The 21297-nt window shown below is 39.1% G+C and overlaps 5 protein-coding genes across 5 annotated transcripts; 2 read left to right on the top strand and 3 right to left on the bottom strand.

Annotated features, from left to right (window-relative positions):
• Positions 1 to 1837: 1837 nt before the first annotated feature.
• MELLADRAFT_91856 (uncharacterized protein) lies at positions 1838 to 4041 on the top strand (the record flags this gene model as incomplete). Its single annotated transcript, XM_007414827.1, has 5 exons — positions 1838 to 2640; positions 2726 to 2851; positions 2926 to 2969; positions 3045 to 3761; positions 3839 to 4041. The coding sequence occupies 5 exons, from the start codon at positions 1838 to 1840 to the stop codon at positions 4039 to 4041; spliced, it is 1893 nt and encodes a 630-aa protein (XP_007414889.1).
• Positions 4042 to 5074: 1033 nt separating this feature from the next.
• On the bottom strand, positions 5075 to 6339 carry MELLADRAFT_110684 (uncharacterized protein; the record flags this gene model as incomplete). The annotated part of the gene is made up of 7 exons (XM_007414884.1): positions 5075 to 5166; positions 5368 to 5468; positions 5556 to 5592; positions 5672 to 5764; positions 5864 to 5914; positions 6171 to 6269; positions 6300 to 6339. 7 exons carry the CDS (start codon positions 6337 to 6339, stop codon positions 5075 to 5077), a joined length of 513 nt encoding a protein of 170 aa, XP_007414946.1.
• Positions 6340 to 8899: 2560 nt separating this feature from the next.
• On the bottom strand, positions 8900 to 11033 carry MELLADRAFT_49980 (family 15 glycoside hydrolase; the record flags this gene model as incomplete). The annotated part of the gene is made up of 6 exons (XM_007414883.1): positions 8900 to 9104; positions 9195 to 9556; positions 9635 to 9704; positions 9778 to 9899; positions 9966 to 10231; positions 10314 to 11033. The coding sequence occupies 6 exons, from the start codon at positions 11005 to 11007 to the stop codon at positions 9005 to 9007; spliced, it is 1614 nt and encodes a 537-aa protein (XP_007414945.1).
• Positions 11034 to 12442: 1409 nt separating this feature from the next.
• On the bottom strand, positions 12443 to 13257 carry MELLADRAFT_91858 (uncharacterized protein; the record flags this gene model as incomplete). The annotated part of the gene is made up of 2 exons (XM_007414882.1): positions 12443 to 12544; positions 12628 to 13257. The coding sequence occupies 2 exons, from the start codon at positions 13255 to 13257 to the stop codon at positions 12443 to 12445; spliced, it is 732 nt and encodes a 243-aa protein (XP_007414944.1).
• Positions 13258 to 17464: 4207 nt separating this feature from the next.
• On the top strand, positions 17465 to 18889 carry MELLADRAFT_91859 (uncharacterized protein; the record flags this gene model as incomplete). Its single annotated transcript, XM_007414828.1, has 4 exons — positions 17465 to 17971; positions 18030 to 18138; positions 18206 to 18817; positions 18876 to 18889. The coding sequence occupies 4 exons, from the start codon at positions 17465 to 17467 to the stop codon at positions 18887 to 18889; spliced, it is 1242 nt and encodes a 413-aa protein (XP_007414890.1).
• Positions 18890 to 21297: the final 2408 nt, after the last annotated feature.

Below are 21297 nucleotides of genomic sequence, written 5' to 3' on the forward strand. Positions count from 1 at the left end.
CTGATCTTACCTTCGGTTTTCATCCCTTTCGTATCCAAGCTTATTCTTTGACCGACGCTGACCTGATTCAACCTCTTTTACCTCAATTTAGTCGTTTTCTTCTGATCAGTCACTATCGATGTTTGTCCGGTATGGCCATTAGCTTTATACCTTCGAAGTACACAACCTCATTGCACCTCCTTGGTCATACGTCATTGTTTGTTGAGCGTTCGTTTCTCTGGTTGTATCCTCTACCGCTTGAATGTAATGCTCCCAATCCCAGGATCTTTCGAAATGTATCATTCCCTTTCCATTATGTTGAAGACCTATTGATGCTACCCTTGCCTACCTAATAATTTGAGACCACTCGTACCTGAGCAGATTGGCCTTAGAAATATGCAGTCTCAAATGAGCACTCTCCAGCTGAGCCAAGATGAAAAGCTCTCAACCTTCTTGAGAGATTTTATAATTGGCTGAAATATAAGAAAGTGATGGCTACTTATCAGGCCGAGTGCCTAGATCAGGGTGGATATGTCCCCCGAAATCAGGAAGTGTTCTATGCATCTCGCAGGAAGGATGAGCTGATAATTTTTCAATTGAAGACTCTATCATAACAAACATGATTATGTATCTAAGGAGAAAAGACATTACAAAACACAAAAGCTCTGTAAGCATCAGAGGGATAAATAGAGTACCACTAGTCCCAAAAACACAGGTGATGTGCAGCCTGTGATTGAGTATATTTCGTCTGTTCTTTAAAGACAACACCAGACATGCAGAAGAAGTAGATCTTTCATCTGCTTTATGCTATTGATCATTGGCACAATTTCCAATGTGGAGTAATCAAAGCTAACAGTTGTTATTGACTAAAGATGGATATGTCTCCTTCAGGGCACCTTTCTGGCCAAAGATAACCATGTCAAGACTCTGGATCTCCTGTGCAGCTCTGGGCACTCCAAGCTATATTTTGGGAAAATGGGAGATCAGGTTTCAGATCATGGGAAATCTTGTGACAGATCCTTTAATTCTAATATGCTCATTTATATGCCATAGCATGTGACCTCATCCAAATAATCAATCAACATGCAACTTGTGGAATAGAGCACAATCCACTTAAGATACAATGGCTCAGTGCTCTATCTTTGATGTTTGGTAAAATTTGCAATTTCTATACACAACAAGTGAAGACAAAGCCTTTGGGTCCAGAACTGATTGGAGTTCACATGTGCATGTTGTCCCACTACAGGTGACATTCAAATATTGTCTTTGACTTTAAGCACTACAGTTGATCCTCACATCAGCCAAAAACCACTCCCATACCTGGCAATGTAGAAGTGGATACAGCCCTACCACAGGCCAATCAACACAAGCACTGGGAGGAGATAGTTTTTTGACTAAGTCTCTTGACTGTACCTTCTTCCATTCTGCTTCTTGATTCATCATCAACACAAGTATCTTGAAGAATGAGCTTTCCTGGTCAACTATGTACCACAGTTTTATAAGTATAGGATATCAGATATGTGCATATCCTCACATAATCCCTTATATATATTCACTTGGTCTCAACACTCTGGTGCACATCTGTACTGCAAAGATCAAATGAGACAAGTGATCAGATGCTTCAAGAATTTAATTTAGGGATTTAAATGGTAATCCTTTTTCCTGATGATGGATCAGATGTAATGATGATTGATAAGAGCTTGATAGAGGGAGATGAAGTGGTTGCTTTTGTGAGCCGGACACCTCGGTGTGCCCCGACGATCTGTGAACCCGTCTTGCTCGGGCAAAGTGTTGAGTTTGAGTTGGAAGGGCCCTGTTGACGGTTGTGCCCTGTTAGTTCCACTTCAACTGACCATCGATGGCAGGAACAACAACTAAACGATCAAGATCTCAGTCTTCAGACTCAACTGCTTCGGCTGATGAAAGACCTCATTCTCAACTTAATCAACAATCTTCAAAACGATCAAGGCGTACTATTCATCATCAAAACAATTTAGATGATGATGGTCCAACTGTCTCAAAGGAACGAGTTTCAGATTCAGAAACAGGTTGGGTTAAAGAAACTCACTCAAAATCTCAACTCATCGCACTCGCTATCCTTCATCGATTGAAGAACGAACGTGAAAGCTTTCCAAACGATACTCTCTCTCCTTCGGGCCAAACAACCGTCCCGCCCTCTCCTATCATCTCAGCTACTACTCTCTTTGAGGATTTACCTGCTCTTACTCTCGAATCTATCGAAGACCGAGTCAAAGCTGGTACACTCTCGTCACTCGTTAATTTCGATCAAGAATTACACCAATGCTTCAAAAAAGCCGAAAGGACTTATGCAACAGATCTTCAGCGTCTCGGTGCAGTTTATATGCTCAGGCGTCTCTATCAAGAACTGACCAAAGGTGATGGATCCATCGCTTTAGAGGATACCATCCCTGTTGGATCTTGTCGCAAGCTATCTACCGTCACAATGGGACCTGGAAATAAACACGCGCTACCGAAAAATGACGACCAGCTCAAACTTCGCGCTAAAGATAAGGTTATCTTGGACGGAATTCGATATAAGTCTGATGTCTTCAAGACTGGGGATTGGGTCCATCTCTCGAATCCTGATAACCCTGCTCGACCGATTGTGGGACAAGTTTTCCATACATACAAACGTTCTGAGTTCAGTGTGCTGTTACATTCTATAGCTCTAAATCTATGTCAGGAAATTCTGAGACTTTCCTTCCCTCCCATCATATTCGAACAGTAACCATCAACGAATGCTTACGGTGTGTTGGTACTATCGACCTGAAGAGACCGTTCATCATATCTCACGACTTTTCATCGAGAACGAAGTATTTAAGACTGGCAATTTCATTGAGCACGTCATCGAGTATGTCCAATGCTTCATCAGCTTCAGAAACCTACCATCTCAGATCTTCATTGACAACAGATTTTGAATATCAGGGACGTTTTGGGAAGATGCCTGGTGCTATTTTATACCAAATATCGTATGCACTGCTCTTACACGTAACTTGAGTTCTTGATAACAGTACTCATGTTTGAATGTGTGATGATTTTAAAAGTGCGTGGTCGACCTTCAGCACCTCTGTGGACTCACGACCTTACTTTGTATATATGTGAGCATCGCTATAAAGATGATGACTATACCTTCAAAAAGATCAAGAATTGGGAATCATGCGCTCCTTCCAACGTACGAACAGAAGGACATGAAGAAAACTTTCAATCATTCCCTACTCCTTTAGCAGTGAATACGATTGTACGAGTGGATTCACCATTTCTTATACCAGCGACCACCAACTTTCAAGCCAATGGCGAACCTATCATCGTATCACCGACAGAGTTAATGAAAGTCTTGCCAAAGGATCAAGTCAAGCATCATAGACAAGATTATACTTTACAAAAGATTGAAAGTATTTTGGGCATCTTACCATCTAATCCACCTCGACCTCCGCACCAATCTAGGAGTCCTGATTCATCAGCTCCACAAACCCCTCGTTTACGTGCATCTACTCCGGCTAGTAATACTCCAGTACCACCAACTCCGGTGGTAGCCAAACCCGTGACTGCCACTCCAGTAGTCCATTCTCAACCTTCTCCAGCTCTTCCGCCTCCTCCCGCTGTACCTCCTATGTCTCGTCCGTCGAATACAGGTGAGATTACAGTGGGTGGTCGATTTGGCGAACTGCTTAAACAAATCAATCCTTCACGCAAGACACCTTGCGTTCTGGATATCTATGCAAACCAAGAATCGTTTGAAAAATTACCCGAGGTTTTATTGTGTAAGTCATCTGTCCTTCTTTTTTTTTCCAAATTCTTGCTTCTGAAATCAACTTGACATCTCATCTGGATTGGATAGCACAAATCAGTAAGCCAAGCGATGATGATCCATCAAGAGATCCAAGTTTAAAACCATTTGAAGATCTTATGTGGATTGCTGCACCACCTACCAAACCGTTTCTTACCACCACTTCAACTACACCTGAACCTTTGAAACATAGCGAAGCTTATTTAGCTTATTTGGCAACTACACAACAGGTCGGGACATCAAATTATTCGTAAGATTTATCACCAATAGAAAAAATGAGTTCAAATGATGAATTCTTGGGGTTTTTTGATATCTTTTTTTGGAAGAAGGACTACTAAACTTAACTTGAGTTTAAGTTTTTGATGATTTGCTTTGAACCTTCATAGGGATTATCTCTGATTATCTTTTTGTTTGGAATTGTATGAAGAGGATTTGTTTGAAGCAGAGTATATGTACAATATAAGATGAAAGTCTTGGGAAAGATCTTGGTTGGTTGTGAGAATGACAGAATTGAGATTAGATAAGAAAAGGTTTAACCATTTCAGGCCTTCGCATGATGTATGTCCCCTTGTTAAAGGCAAAACCTTGTTATTTGGTTTAGGATATGATTTCATAAAACTATAAGTGAATCTCCTCACATTTCTATAATCTACTCATAGTCTAGATGTCTAGAAAAAACCAGGTGAGAAATATGATCTTTGTCAGGATTCTATGTATTAAGGAGAATCCTTGATTCATCTGAAACATGAGGGAAATGATCGTGTTCGTACATTTCACAGCGATTGTCTGAGTGTAAGTCCAAGTACACCATGACTATGATTTGATTGAAGCCCCCTACTTATTATTTTGCTTCGTTTTTGTCTTTCAAACATTCACAAAACAGAAGCTCACTGTGGATGAAGACAGAAAAAGAGTGTGCCCAATTGTTAGAACAGAATTTGAGCCACCTGGTAAATGGAATACATCCTAACTTAACACAAGTCCCAAAATAGGGGCTTTCTTACCTCGCAAGCTCGGTGCCCTGGAGACCCCCGAGCTCGCGAGGAAAAAGGGTCTGACTGTGGGACTTTGTTAAGTTGAGAATGGATCTTTCATCACTACATGTAGTGGTTAAAGTTAAAGATGCCTTTTAACAGGCAAAGAACACATGAATTTCACTTGAACCATACGCAGCTTTCACTTTACACCAGAACTAGCTTATCAAGCTTGTCTGATATATTTTTCCTTTTTCTCCAATTGGCTTGAGATAGAGATAAGAATTGATCAGTGTCTTATAAACAAGTTCATTCATACTGAATTTTCGCATTCATAAGTCATATATAACATATTTTGTGGAATCTTTCCCATGTGGTTATTGAAAATTTGAAAGTGTCTGCATACTATTACAACATAGAATGTAGTAAGCAAAGAAAATTGAAAAACAAACAAACAATCACTCAATCTTAATCTAAGAATAAAGAACACCGTCTAAGCTTGTTGATGGCTTAATTCCTACTGACAAGAGTTTCTAAAAGGACATTTCTTTTTCAGTGAGAGTTCAAGAAACTTTCCGAAATGAAAACAAGTAGAAGAACACTTACAAATAAGAATGTAGTCATCACCTTCCGAAGGAGTACCTCGACCCATTGGAGTGACTTTCCCTTTGTTTCGGTGTGCAGCTTTTTTCTCTGAATAAACATCTCTGTAGAGATAGATAGATGTCGGGATGTTGATTAGATTTGATTTATGAGATTGTCAAGAATACCAATGAAGTTAGTAAACAACTTACGACTTCAAAGCTTTAGGAAGGCTCATAAGTGATAAAGCTTTATTTTGGATGAAAACAATCGATGAGGTAAATTCTCTGTAGCTATTTTGAAGAATCAAGATAGATTGGTCACATACGTCTTGACTCTTTTGGGTTAGAGGTTCGCTTCTTCTTTCCTTGAGTCTGAGCTTTAGTAGATCTAGGTAACTGAGGATTGGGAGCGACACGAGCTGATGAAGTATCAAGGGAGAGATCTAGATCAGCTGATAATTCAAACTCATGATGAACTTGAAAGACAGAAATAGTTCATCTCGTCGAAATCTACATACCAACTGTGGTATTTTCTTTATTTTTTGTACGATTCGCCTGAATTGGAGATCCTAATAGATAAAAAAACACAGAAAAGAAAATGTGGATCAGTGAGTTGAATGGGAATCTTCCTGGTTGATCTGAGTGAATTATCCAAAGCAGCTAAAATGTGAAGGATTTGAAAGAAAAGCATAAAACAAGCTCATTCTGTTTATCATAAAACTTTGCGGATGTGGATCACACCAACGTTCCAAGGAAGCAATTAGAGAGATACGACAAGAAATGTGAAAAAAACGATTTCTTGGGAATCTCGTTGGACTAGCCAACTCGACTCGGAGGCAGAAGGAGAATATCCCGATCCAAGTCCAATGATAGGACTGCGGAAAAAATCTCTTGCGATTAAGAATTCTCGAACAAAGGATGATACTAACGAAAATTATGAAAGATAACACCTACCACAATCGGAACACAGCCGGGGAAGATTTGATTTGGGCATTGAAATTGGTTTTGAAAAAGGTTTTCAAGAATGTGCAGTCGGAGTCTCAAAAAGAGAGCTTAAAGAGGATTTAGGAGAACGAGAGAATTGAAAGAGAAGATTGAACTGGAAATGGGTAAATGCAATAAATCTAATGGATGAGCTAGGTGAAGGTGAGAAGTGATGAAAAGATTTGAACCTGAATGAGTAGATATTTATTGTAAAAAAATTGTGTCTGAATGTTGAAGGCTGGCTTAGTTTAAGAGAAAATATCTCATTCCCGCTCTCCAACCGGCTTCGTACACCTAAAATCTACCATAGCAGCTTAGCAGGCTTTGTACGGGGACTTTTGATCGAATCACCCATTGAGAAATGACAACAACCAGAGATCGTAATAGCACATCATAAGCTTAGAATGCCAAGCCATCGACAGAGTCGAAATAACCATACCAGAAGCTCTCCTCTCCCTTGAGGGTATGTTGTATCATTGTAATTAGTGAGGGCAAGATAGTCGTTGTGCAACTGCTAGAAAATTCTCACAAAGATATTCCGGTAACTATGTCATTCAAGATGACGAAGACTCTGTGATGCTGATGCAGGAGTCCTAAGCCTCGCCATCCTTCTCCACTTGGAAAGAGAAGCTTGACCAGATACCTAGATTAACATCTCGAGACTCCTGAGGATAAATTGCGTAACCCTCATCCCTTTTGAACAGCTTTTTTCTTATAACAAATGGAATCAGAGGTAGGAATCGATCAAAGGATTGAAAAGGTTTACACCAAACGATACTTGAAACTTTTACATAGTGCGTTCTATTTGGAATGGCCCCAAAAGACTGAATCCAACCTGAATTGATGGCCGTCACTTAAACCAATGAATGACCAAAGATGGATTTGTGATATTTCGCAGCGTGGGTGTGTACGTAAATAGAGGTATTTGACGAAGGAAAAGGGGCACAAAGTCTTCGTCTTCCTATGTACAATAAGCTGCACATTCTTGAATCTTAGAGACCTTTGGTACAGCCAGTTGCAATGACCTCAATCGAATCTTCCCCAGGTCTACCCCAATCGTGGCACGGGTACTATTTTTCAGACTTTTCATTACATAGTTTCATCCTTCTACCGGGAATGTTTCTCAATGATCCTGCCACGACCCTTGGTTCAGGAGATTCTCTCCCCTGACACTTTGCAGAGTTTTATAATACATAAACCGATATGTGATTAATTCACCCTCTATGAAGATGGGTACGGCCAAGATAAGACAAATCTCTTGAATACGGCACTAGTTTCGAAAACTACAACAATTTGAGCTTTTCAATTCGTATGTCCTATCATGCCTTCTGAATCAAAAGCTGAGAATTGGTGCGGAGGAGATCAAAATGACAAAGGACTTGAAGAAGACAATTGTGAGGAATTTGAACCTGGTAATTACGGTACTCAAAGCAACTATGTACGCGTACATATGTAGCTTTGAGTACCGCAAATGATCATAAGTTCTATATCATTGTAATAGAAGTGGATAGACCACAAGAAGAGGAGAATAGAAGAAATTATACTGTTCTTAACTGATTATAAACCTATGATAATATATTGACTGAGGATAGACCATATGATAAAATTCTACACATCGTTTTAAACCTAGCAATCCTTCAACACAAGTTTTTCAAATGACACATATTTCTCAAGTTCCTAGTAAACTTGAGAGGGATGGAAAAGTGAAGACCCATGCTCACACATATACTCACCTAAAAAAATTGAAGTAGGTGCCCCACCTAAATTCACCCTTATGTTCTTTGACTCGGAATCTCAACTGGTTCCGTAGAGTCTGGAAATGTCGGAACTGGCTTACGAAACCGGCTGGCGTGCTTTACGAATTTATTAATCAGAATCAGAAAGTCTATTTGATCCCAGAAACCTATGGCCCTGTCCCAACTGAGGCATCTGATTAATGTGTCTTGAGCGCAGGTCTGGAAAGCCTTGAGAAAAGATTAAACGAAAGAAAAAGAATATGAGCTCGAAACTCACTTTAAATTTGGCTACAGCAAAGTTCTTCGATACCTTGGCATCCAGGATTGACTTAAGAGTTTAGTTGGTGATTATTTTGATCTGATGATGGATAGATTGTGACCATTAACGTGATAGAGGAACACGCCAATGGGCCACAAGCGTAGTTGTTGGACTCTTGGTTTGGACACCTTACGAAGAAAGCTTTTCATCATTTTTTTCGTGAGTTCATCTTCGAATCCAATAAGATTATTTTACTCTGCATCAATTCAGTTATGGTATCCAAGGTCAAACTACTGTGAGCCTGGTTTAGAACTCCTGCAATACAAGATTCATTGGTTAAGGAATCCATATGAAAATTCATAATGACTGTGTAGGAAAGATCTTTTGTTGATATAAGAATGGAGATTAGGAAGCGGAAGTGGGGTTTTAGCTCGCTACTTTGAGTGATGGATGTATGAAGTTGGGAGAAATCTTACAGAGTCTCAATATTGGACTTTGATGATACGATATAAATCATGGATGCCTTCACTATCCTTCCTTTCGAAGATATAGGGCTTCTACGAACGGATTTAGACTCCAACACCTCTCATTAATACAGGAGGGACCAATGCACATGATAATTTACATTACTGATAAGCTTAAATAACAATACAACACTTGAAAGTTCCGGTAATATTACATCAAAGATGGGTACATGAGAATGATAAGCTGTCACGAGTCTGAAGTGCAAGAACCGACTTCCGAGCTCTATTCATAGAAAGAAATGAAGCATAACTCCATCTAAGAATATATTATGATTAAATAGATCACCAAACAAAACCAAATCAATAACCAAAACCAAACTGATTTTAAAGGTATGATCACACGTACGTCAAGTCTCTAGCCCCTTTTGGAGTTCCATGGTAGCGATCAAACTGTTCATGCATACTACCATTATTGGTGATCCAATGACTTGCGATCCTTACATAATCATCAGCGACTAATTTCGCTTCAGAAAGAATTCTAATCATCTTATGACTAGTTATACTGATTTCAGAACCACTATGTAAATCGTCATGATGATCAAACTGCTTCCAGAAAGCGAGTTCCTCGTGACCAATGTGAATTGACTTGGAAGTATCGAGCTTTAAAAGTTGGTATGAGTCGTGAATGGTTCGGTATAGCATCTCAGCACATGCTAAAGTTGCGAGGTACCAAGGATTACCTTCACTCTTTCCGACACCATCATACACCTTTTTTATGATAGTCAAGGAGACATACAATCAGTGCTTGCCTACAATCAGATAAGGTGAAAAGAGGAAACAAAGCACATCTTCGGGATAACGTCCGATAGCCTTGGCGGGCCGGGATGCGTAGAGACGATTGAGGGGATAAAGATCCCTGGAACCGAAAAATGGAAGGTATCTTAAGTATGATGAGACAAGATAGCGGATGATAATAGGTAATGACTAACCTCATAGACTCGACTAGCGCATGATGAGTGGCTAGGATTCGAGATGATGAAGGTTTCGATGGGGAATCATTGTTTTCGGTATGTAGGCTCGCCAAGATCGTGCTGACGTCTAACCAAGAGGTCTATAGATCAAGTGAATGATGAGTCAAACGATATGAAATCCCCAGTTGTGATAAGCTTGATCTTACTTTACCGTATGGATATGTCCAATTTTGAGTAGCCATGATCACATCTCTCTGGTCATCCCAGAATAGATCTAATCGAGGAGTGATAGCAGACAATTGTAACTGATACCAATCTGCTGCACCTGGGTCATCCATTTGACGTGAAAATTTAACTCCATCTGCAAGGGCGCTCTGAATGACTGCAAAGGTGTAGTAATGATGTCCGTCTACTTCTTCCCATAAGTCGAAAGACGTCTTCGACCAAGTTGAAGCGATATACTCAAGATCAGCTGAAAAAGAATCCAAGAGTTAGTTCCCATGAGAAGTAACGGTCAATTATGTAGCGTGTCAATGAACGGATTGATACCGCACCTTTTATAACACTCCTCGATTCCCACTTTCCGTCATATAATACTTCACGAACATAACTTGAAGCCTCTTCTCCACCACGTTCAAGATAGACATTGGCGAATCTGATTAGAGTTGTGGCTCTCAAGGCTGGACCATCTCGTTGAGGTCTACCCCAAGGACCCATAAACACATCACCATTAACATAATACTTTGGTTCACCTAAACCAACAGTAGAATGCAATCTAGATTGATCTTGAATATGCTTTGAAACTGAAACAAATGATTTGATTAATTCTAAAAGTGAATGATCACCATCTTCATATCGTATTACGATTTCTTTCATCACAAGAGCTGAATCTCTTGTCCAAGTATAAAAATAATCTGGTTCATGTTTCGAAGGTGAAGCGATTACCACACCAGGATAAGTTCCATTGACACCAATGTTCGCTAATAATGCATTCCATGAAATATTCGTTTGAGTTTCGATCCATCGGTTAAGCTTTAGATCTTCTGAATCTTGATTTCTGAGAGGTGTTTCAAACAAATCTTTGAACCATAAGATCACAAGTCCTACAGTGGTCAAGACCAATAGACTCTTCAAGTGTTGTTGAGGCGTTTTTCGTGAGATTCGGTCGATTGATGTTTGTTTGGGTTGTTGAGATGAGAAAGCTTCTTCCTCATGAATGACCTTGATATCTGGATCAATGTTAGACATGACTTTATGGTAAATCAACTATCAAGTAGAGTCGAGTTGGTCAAATATATAGTCCTTGTTGATCACCTGATGACTGATCGAATATTAATTGAAATGTTCAAACTTGATAATTAATATGATCAGGTGACTGATACATTATAGGCAGAAACCCATTCAGGGGTTCTGTTCTCATCCTATTCTATTGATGATCTTCCTTTGAACAAGGGAATTACGATTATCTTCAGAGGCCCATACGATTCGTTGCATTTTGTTCTCCTGTTGTGAGACTTGCGGAACAACTAAGTAAAGAATGAGCGCCAAGAATGCAGATGTGGTCGGTGGCGGAACTACTCCCAGTGCCCGATAAGTCGTGGCCCGACGAGTCATCACTGCGGGTTCTCATCCCTGTTGCCAATTTGGGGTCACTCTGGCAACAAGACGGCCTGAATATTTTGGGCTAATATTTTAAGCTCTCTCCAAGACAGTCTCCATGAAGTCTCAAGATGTTTCTAGGAAGAACTCCAAGGTTTCTCCAACACCACAAAACATATGTGGTTTTTCTGGAACCTAGGACTCTTCAAAATTGAAATAGAACAAAGAAAAAACAATCCATGCAAAATTTCAACATGGATGATGAATGATGTTGGAAACTTGAGTATAGAAGATGTAAGAGTGTCCAAGATCATTAGTAGGGAGAAAACAAAACAAGCTGATGATAGTCATCAACATGAAATTCATCAGCTCACTCTAAAAGCATTTTGCCACACTGGGAAATATTTGCGTGTGGAAAAGCGCATAAATCAAACCCGGGGTAGAAAGCTGTAGAAAGGGAAATGAAATGATCACACATCCACCTTTGGTATCTCATTGATGTTTGTAGCTTATTTGATACAATTTCCATTGACTCATCAAAAAGATCTCAATTCAAGTTTACATTCTGCATTCACAAAAAATCCACAAAATTAATTTTTAGTATATTTTAAGTAAGCTGAAGAAAAAAAACCAAGAAACAAATTCAGTACAAGTCTATATATTTGATTTAAAAACAAAACAAAAAAAACAGTATATTAAAATAAGTGAAGTAATTGTATTGAAATGAAAAGAAATTGCCAAGAAAGAAATTGAAATGAAATGAAAGAAAAAACAAATTGTTGATCAAAGAAAAAAAAAAAGTTAAGTCTACTCAATAGATTGGATAGAAAGGAAAGAACTAAATGAGTAAACAAAATTAAAATGAAAAGGATCGTAAAACTGTAATCTAATTTGAAGGTTGAAAAACTTGAAAAAGAAAAAAAAAATCGATTCTCTAGAATCTAAAAAAAGAAAGCAAATATTTCAAAAAATTGCTGAGAAAACAAAAGATAGAAAGATGATAAAGGAAATGATCAATCGATAGAATTCTAGATATTTATATATGAGTTAAGGAATTGATCAAGACAAGATAAGAAAACAAATCTTAATGATGTGGGACCGGGTTAACTTTTGATCTTTTAGATTTATTAAAATTAGGGACTAATCTAGCTCTCATTCTAACTTGTTTCCAAACTTTTCCAATAAACTGTAAACAAAAAAAAACAAGTCACACAAAAGGTTAGTCTCTTCATTTCTCAACAAAAATAAAACTTATGAGAGATACTCAACTGAAGTTCCTTTACGTTTAGAGCTAGAGTTTCCAATTGGTGATTCTGAATCAGGTATAGATTCAAGACTTGAGACAGCTTGAGAGCTATACCAATGATCACCGTAAAAGGAAGAACGAATTTGAGGTGGTAGGCGAGAAACAGCAGAAGGTCTACCGGTTGGAAGACAATCACCCGAAGGTAAATGGAAATGAACAAAGCTTTCAGGAATAGGATGACTAATCGAAAGTCTTTTATGATGTTGATGTTGATGATGATGTTGAGAAGGAGATCGATGTCGAATCCATAATAAATTATTTGGATTAGGTTTCGAAGAACTAATGACTACTTCTGATACACTTTTATGTTTAAAGATTGGAGATCTGATTGGAGATCTTTCATTTGAAGAAAGGGGTAATGAGATTTCTGAAGCTGATTCTTGTTGAAAAGTGATTTGAGATCCTTTTCTTCTTACACGACGGTTGATCGATAGCCGATGAGGTAAGGAGAGATAACCGTTGAGACGACGGCTAGTGGTAGATTTGGATGGTGATGAACCTGCTATGGTAGGTGATCTGTGTAATAGACTACTCTGATCGATAAGATCAAGATCAGATGTTAGATTTGAGAAAGGGGCAGGTGAAGGTAACATTCTATTATCCTTTTGAGATTGTAAATTGATTTGAGACTTAGACCAATGAGAATGATGATGATGATGATGATGATGATGATGATTAGTTGAATTTAAACAAATCGATCTATAAGAATTTATATCGACTGCTTGAGCTCTTGGTCTATGATAAACTGATTTGAACTTTATCGTTTCAGATTCGATGATCGAATTGGGAAACACTTCACTCGATTTCATTGATCTTGATAGCTTTTTATTCTCAAGTTGATCTCTAGCCATCTTTTCCTTCTATCACTAGAGTTATGCAAGAACTTAGATCCTATACAATCTAAAATAAGATAGTCAAGAACTATTTCTTTCTTTGTCTTTGATTGTATGATGAATTATGTGACTTAACGAAGTTAGAGCGATCAAAAGAAATCAAGCTAATCCTGAAACGAGAACCGTTAATGATATGTAGTGAGAAGAAAAGACTAACAAGCCGAGCTGATTGACTCGGTGGCTTTATATTGTAAGCAACTTGGCGAGAGAGCTTGATACAGTTGATGTTGATGATTAGAAAAAAAAAATTGACTTTGGAAACGCAGCTTATTTTGGGATTAGAATCTACAATGCGCAACTTTCTTCAAGTCTATCTAGCTTTTGTTGTTGTATATGCTTCCTGAAACTAAGTGGGTTCAGTTGATATGGTGCTTGAGTCAAGACTTCAATCCATTCTCCTCTCAATGAGAGATTGATCGTCTCCAAGGATTCACGTTGAGGATTTTCCAGATCATACGATCTTTGAGACTTGAATATCCTATTTTGACTCCTAGACTCATCACCTCAACGCTAATTCCCAAGTCTTGAGTGATAATGAGCTTGGCGCCACTTCAATGCGTGATGTGGTGGAGGTCAAAAAGGTGGGAAAGGTATCTAGGTATCCAAAATCTAAAGTTCGCCGGACGAGTTTCCGAAACCACTGCTAACCCTTGACGTTAAGACAGCTACCTATAGATTTTGGGTGGGCCGAGCCATTCTTTAGTTTGTATCATCTTCAACTACGTACCTAAGCATAGACTAGAAAATTGTTGTAAGCAAGCCACTTTATCATGTTTTTGGGGCGTGAACACTGCGCTCATCAAAGACTAGATCTTTGTACTGCTCGGGTATAGCGGTGTGAGTTGTATGACGAGTTCAAGGGAATACAACATCAGGTCAAAGATCGAAACTTCAAGGCCTTGCACACTTGATACTTGATTTTCGACAAGTGCAGGGCAGATTGATTTTACCACGAGCCAACAAGAAATCTAACAAGCTCTATGGGAGAAACTGTCGCCAGTGGATACTGATGGGTGATTAAAACCATCGACAGGAAAATGCGAGATAAATTAGATAAATTATTTAGATTTTACCGAACTGGCGTCACGATTTTTGAGATTAGTGCCTTCGAGCTTTAAAAACCCGAATTCGGCGAATAAAATGAAGGTGTATGTGTGCTATGTAATACTACTCGAATGGATCCCATCAGCATCTCATTTATCTCAGTGATACGGTTGAAGCTATAGATGTGGATGAGATGAAAATGCCCTACGGGGATTAGGAGTCTATCAGATCACGGCTAGTACTCTGGGTCTTAAGGCGAACTTAGGCAGCGAGGTAAACTCACATGTACTACAACTTCAAGTCTGAACAAAACAAAACAGCAGCTAAACTTGTCCATAGCTTCATCCAGCGCCACGTGAATGGAAGTGTTCACGGGTGTTCCTGCTGATGGAGGCAGACTAGTGATGGTCACTTAGATTCGGCTAGTCAATAAGTACCTTTCAAGTCGTCACGCAAGCTACGCCCATCACTTTTGTCTTTCACACGGTTATCGAGTCTATCGACTGAGGATGTACGGTTCGATGTGACAAAGCTCAAAGTGTACAAAGTTGGCTGCTCATCTTAGTCAAGATATATTGCACTTCCAACTTTCAAGAGGATAAATCCAGATCGCTAGTACGTTTGCTCACTAGGGTGAATTCGTGGATTTCCCTAAGTTGAGTTATGGAAAGACAATTTCAGTTGGCAACATTTTTGGTTCACTGGTACGACACACATACTGCATCGGCGAGGTAAAACATCAAAAGAAAAAAGTTGGATGAAGTCTAACATCCTGGAAATTATAATAACGTAACGAGGGATGGTATGAAACAATTAACAAAGGCTTTCAGACATCAGTCGGCATCAGGTCAAGCCGTATGAAAGCGCCCGCGTAACTCGGTAGGTATTTTCTCGAGCTGAGAGAAGAAGAGGTCAATAGTTGAAATTATACATCCCCGTAATCATCATGGTGGTGCTTTGGTTCACAACAGGTGTAGGCCGAGGCGTGAGTTGCAAAGACTTATCTGGTCGTGATAGATATGTTTTGGGCCACGATTAAAGAGCATGATAGTCGAGGAAGGAGGGAAGACCGGTGTTGGCCCATCGAAGCCACGGAGCTCGCGAGAAATGGGTGTCTGAGGGAGGGACTTACGGGTGAAATCATACTTTTCAACTCACAACAGCAGATTTTTCGTGCATTTTTCCGTTTTTGCCCATTATGAGGGTCACAGACCTCATAAAATCGCTCATCCAGCCACCCATAGTTTCCTTGATATTTTGTGCATCTCCTGCTGCCGGTTTCGGATTGTCACTGCGGGTAGATTCACTACTATTTGAATTCTTGATTCTTGGACACCGTGTTTTTGCAAACTTAACAAAGTCCTTCCACAAAGGCCCGAGGCGAGGCAAGGCTAGGCAAGGGACTTTGTTAAGTTTGGGGTTTTGGGGGTTTCAAGCACGCCTTGGGGGGTCCTGTATTGAATTAGATGGGTGTTGCAGCAGCCAGCTACAAGTTCTTACAGCTCTTCTGAGTGAGTTTGATGAATAAAATGTGTGCTGAAAAAATCATGAGGAGATGTCCTTGAGAAAAGACCCCTGTAGCTGCAAGCGTGATTTATGGTATACAAATATTGTTCTGGACGTTTCCAGAAGGTTTTTCCCAGAATGCCAGAACCCTTCTGGTGTTCTGGAAAACTATATTTCTGTGAGCAAGGTTCCACTTTGTGTTGCAGTCATGTACTCAGGATTCTGGTATTCTGGACTGCTGGGGCATTCAAACTTCCAGAACACCAGAATGCCAGATACCATTATAATTTTTCTTTCTGACATTCTGGGAAAAATCTTCTGAAAATTTCCAGAATGATATTTGTATACCATAATTGTATGGGGTCTGTGACCCACATAATGGATGATCCAGGAAAAAAGCCCAAACATTCTGCTGTGGTGAGTTGAAAAGTATGGCTTTAGGCATAAGTCACTACTTGGGAAGTTGGGCAGGATAAGTTCTGATTGTGGGACTTGATTGACTTAGCCCTGTGTTGTAGCTATCTCTGATTTGCTACGTCCTAGCTGCAGCATAACAAGCTATACAATCAAAACATAAACATGTAACATAAACTGCTGCACTGCATAGCCTGTGCAGCACAGTAAGTAGCTGTGACAAAATTCTTTCCTATATCAAGGAATATATGAAACACCCAAGCAAGTATATTCATATATGATACCAGTTGGTGCCTCTGTACCAGAGTGGAAATATTAGGATTCAGCAAGAACTTATACACATGTAAATTGTTTGAAGGGAACTTACAGGTGTTCTAAAGACGTTTGTTGCTTCCAAATTTGAATACAAAAAGTTGAAGGCATTGAAACCCAACTTTTTGCAGATAAAATTTTGAAATTGTACGTAGAATCCACAATTTTACCACAGGGAATGACTTTATGCACATTTTCAAGGTTTTTTCCTGTAACAAATAGGTTTCAAGTTTTTGGTCTTTGACATTGGGTGTGACAAGCTTCTTAGGAAGACCTGTATGTGTTTCATCCATATACAATGTGTGCAGCACACCTTTTTGAGACAAACATTCTCACTTTTGACCTTCAAATATGTTTCATGACTTCAGGCCATCTACATAAACTGGATAATTTGGGTCACTGTCTACCTCATTTTTGTTCTTCATTGTTGCCTACCTCATTTCAATTCTTCATCAGAGTCTGCCTCCTTCTGGTTCTTCAAATTCCTTACCTCAGTTTGTTTGTTCATAATAGCCTACCTCAGTTTGATTGTTCATAATAGCCTACCTCAGTTTGATTGTTCATAATAGCCTACCTCATTAATTATTTTTGTTCATTGGATATGAAATATCCTATTGTCTGCCAATTCTTGATGGTCCTTCTCTGTCTGTCTTCAATCTGTCCAGTTGTCTCACAGGCAGGATTCATTGAAGAGCCACATGAGGGTATCAACTTTTACCAACCATTCAATGTCTACCCCAAGTCTTCAACATCACTCAATCCAACAACTCAAAATGCCAAACCACAGACCCCTGAATTGGCTCATAACAAAGAATTTGATAAGCTCCTCTCTATGAAAAAGAAGATTCCAAGTCATCTACATATGGGATTAGAAAAATTGGCTTCTAAGTTGAAAATTACCTCAACATCAACAGGGCTTGAAGAAACATTTCACCCAAGTGTATTTCTTGAAGGTCAGGAACTTGAACAATCAGTGAGACATGCAGTCTATATCCTAGAAATGTATGATTTAACCATGAGAGATAGAATTTGGGTTCTGGCTGTCTTGCAACATCTTCAAGGTTATCTTCCCAAAGGTCACATGAAGGCAATGAAGACAGATATGACTGAGGGGCCAATAAGCTATGCAGCCCTACAGGTTCATCTGACCAAAGGTGTTGACAATCTATCTTTGATCCCTTCCCGATTTGGAAGAGTGTAAATTTCTAACTTTTGATGGCGATCCAAAATTAGGATTGAATCTTATAGGTGCTAGTCAAGCTGTATGGGAACATCCATGGCACATGTCAAAGTATATTGATTTGTGTATGTTGCTTCTTAATTTATGTCTCTATTCCAGATTGTAACTCTAACTTTATTATCCCCATCTCAGCTTTGGAAGAGGCCTTCTTCCGGTTGACAACACTTGTTAAGATTAAACAAGAGCTGGATAGTCATCCAAATACTGAACCATCCAGGTTTACCAAGGAGACTTATGATGCCTTCCTACAGGAAAGCACACCAATTCCAGTTAAAAATTGGAAGATTATCCTGATCAAGTGCTCAAAAAATTTAGCTGCTATCAGTGTACAGAACTGGGAAAGAGAGATTTCATACAGTGTTATGCATTGGTACAAAAGAGCTGATTCCAGCACCAAAAAGGTCGTAGAGGATTTAAAGTCACAAGATGATTCCTTCAAGTGGATATTTGAACGTGAAGAATTGCTCAAGGAGCTCGATTATGTCTTTAAAAGAGAAAAGATTAGTCTGGGACCTTTTGGGAAGGCAATTACACCCTTGCTTTCACCTCAGAATTTGAACATCAACACTTTCAAAAGTGCAGCAGAATCTATCAAAGTTGCTAAACATGAAAACGAATTTCATGAAACTTTATCACCTGAACTATGGGCTCAGAAAGAAGATTACATCATTGGGTGGCTACAAAAACTTTGCCCTTACATTGATGGTGCTAAGTCATATCTTAAAGAACAGGTAGAGTGGAACGGTAAGTCCTAAATTATATGTTCTATGTGGTCCATGTTGCCCTGGTTCCATAACAATAGCTTCCAAAATCTAAATTTGAAACATTGAATCCTTTTTTAGGTAACACCCGTCTTTTCTCAATGAAGATGCCAGACAAATGTGTTATATGCCTCGAATATATGCATCCATACGAGTCTCTGATTACTTTACCACATGGGGTAGATCATACATTTCACAGTGATTGTCTGGAGGTCAATTAGAGTTTCTAATATATATCATTGATTGAACCCTACTCAGAGTGACTCTTTTTTGATCTTGCATACTTGTACAACAGGAGGTCAAAAGGGATAAACATGGAACCATGTGTTGCCCAATCTGTCGAAGAAAATTCAAGCTACCTCTACCAATGTTAAGCCTTCTTCCAGTTTTTTTGAAAAAGATTGCTTCAACTTGCTTGGATGCACTGATAAAGCTATTGTCAGCTCCTGAGATTTGATGTGTTGTACCCAGAGTAGCTTTAAGAGCGGAAATAGTATGATACTATGAAATAATAGAAATTTACAAAAAACCTGTTGCATTCACATTCCAAAATTATACTCAAAATGTTTTGTCTAGTTTCAAAGGCCACAATACAAAATTACACTGTGTGCCTAGTATGAGTATCAAAGGCAACAAAAGAATCATAATGCATAACATATTAAAATAGGATCCCCCTATTTAGAGCCCTTGGAACAGTATTTGGCGCCCCCTCTCGGGTTGGACACCAGGCTACAAACAATTCAGGCGCCCCTTTTAGAAAAAGGGGCTCCTTATTGGGGCTCCCACATTTCATCTCATCTTGTGTACTTATACTTATCCTCAAAGGATCTCTCTTTTGTATTTACACAATACACCATTAACCTTTAAGGAACTATCTGAAGTAAGCAAAGTAAGATACTGAGTCAATGTCACTTCGATGATAGGCCGACAAGCTCAGCTTGAGGAATGTTATCGCCTCAAATATGTCAGCTCAACTCAACTCTTGTGAATCTGGATTGAGACTATCCAAGTCAAAAAAGAATAGTTATAAAAAAATCAACTCCACGTCTTGTCCTTGTATTTCCCATCAAGAGCGCTGAATTCTAATCTATACGGCAAGCTCCTGCTTGATGTTCAAGAACCCAAACAAAGATGTTTGAACATTTTCATTTCTTTGATTTCATTTATACAAGACTACACCGTGCTAGAAAGTGTACTACACCGTGCTAGAAAGTGTACAAAGATGGAGTTTGTTTTGAACAAGTGTTGAGTAAATGTAATGCCTCACTCAGTTGGGCCCTTGAGTTTGATATGTAGTTCCTGAAGAACAAGTGAAGAAATTAGTATAGGAAATGGTTTGGCAATATATACAAATGAAACTTTTTGGACAGACCAAGATTTCATCGCAAGTTGGGTAAGTGAGATGACATCAAACACCATATGGTTACCTTCTAAGGTATCTTCAATTGGCTCAAAGACTTGACCTGAACCTTTGTCATCTACATTGTTTAAAAGAAGTTCAACAGTTTTGAAAATCTGCTTTGTAGTTTGAGTGAAGTGAGTAAATGTTTCTAAAACATCAACATAAAGTGTAAAACCTGAGTTATGTAGATTCAATCAAGCTGGAGGATCTAAGTTTGTTAGTTTCAATGACCTACAGTGAAATGAGAAACATTCAAGTTGAGGTAATGCTGACAGTAATCTTGATATTGAGTCTAGATGGGGAGTTCTTGATGCTGAGCTTATGATTGAGTCTAGATCAGATTTGAATGTTGAGTCATGTCTTGTCTTGGATGAGATTAGTAATGATTGTAACTGTTTGATGGTTTTATAAGCTTGAATTTATCAAGGAGAAACTGCTAGGTTGATGTAAGGTTGATGTAAGGTTGATGTAAGGTTGATGGGTGTGTTGAAGGTTGTTGTTTGAAGTTTGAAAATGTGATCAGTAGGGGGAACAGGAAAGAAGGAAAAATTGGACAAGGGAAAAGAGTGACTTGAGGGGCCAATGTCCGTGCAGTCATGGGGCTGGTCCGGGCGCCAAAGAACTTAGGTGCCCTTTCATTTGCTTTAATGATATTTGTAGCCCCATCAAGGATGGAAGGGCTCATCTGAGAAGTTGTGCCCCCTTGAGGAGCCCTCAAGGTCTGACTCAGCAAAACTTAGGCTGATAGTGCTTGGGTTTTGACAGGCCACACGGGTATTGATCAAAACCCGAGGGGTGCTGGATATCTCCCAAGGGGGTGCTAAATAGTGGGATCCTTAAAATACACCTTATGCCTAGTTCAAAAGGCAACAAACAACAAGGGTATGAAGTAAGACAATAAGACAAAACCCTTGTTACCTAAAAAGAAAAAATTAGTTGCTAACAGTGTCCAGAACTGGGAAAGAGAGATTTCATAGAGTGTTGTGCATTGGTACAAAAGAGCGGATTCCAACCAAAAATATCTTCACAACCACAAAGGGAATTCTTCCAGAAGCAAAAAA

This window comes from Melampsora larici-populina (genome assembly GCF_000204055.1).
Source record: "Melampsora larici-populina 98AG31 unplaced genomic scaffold MELLAscaffold_46, whole genome shotgun sequence".
NCBI classification, from domain to species: Eukaryota; Fungi; Basidiomycota; class Pucciniomycetes; order Pucciniales; family Melampsoraceae; genus Melampsora; species Melampsora laricis-populina.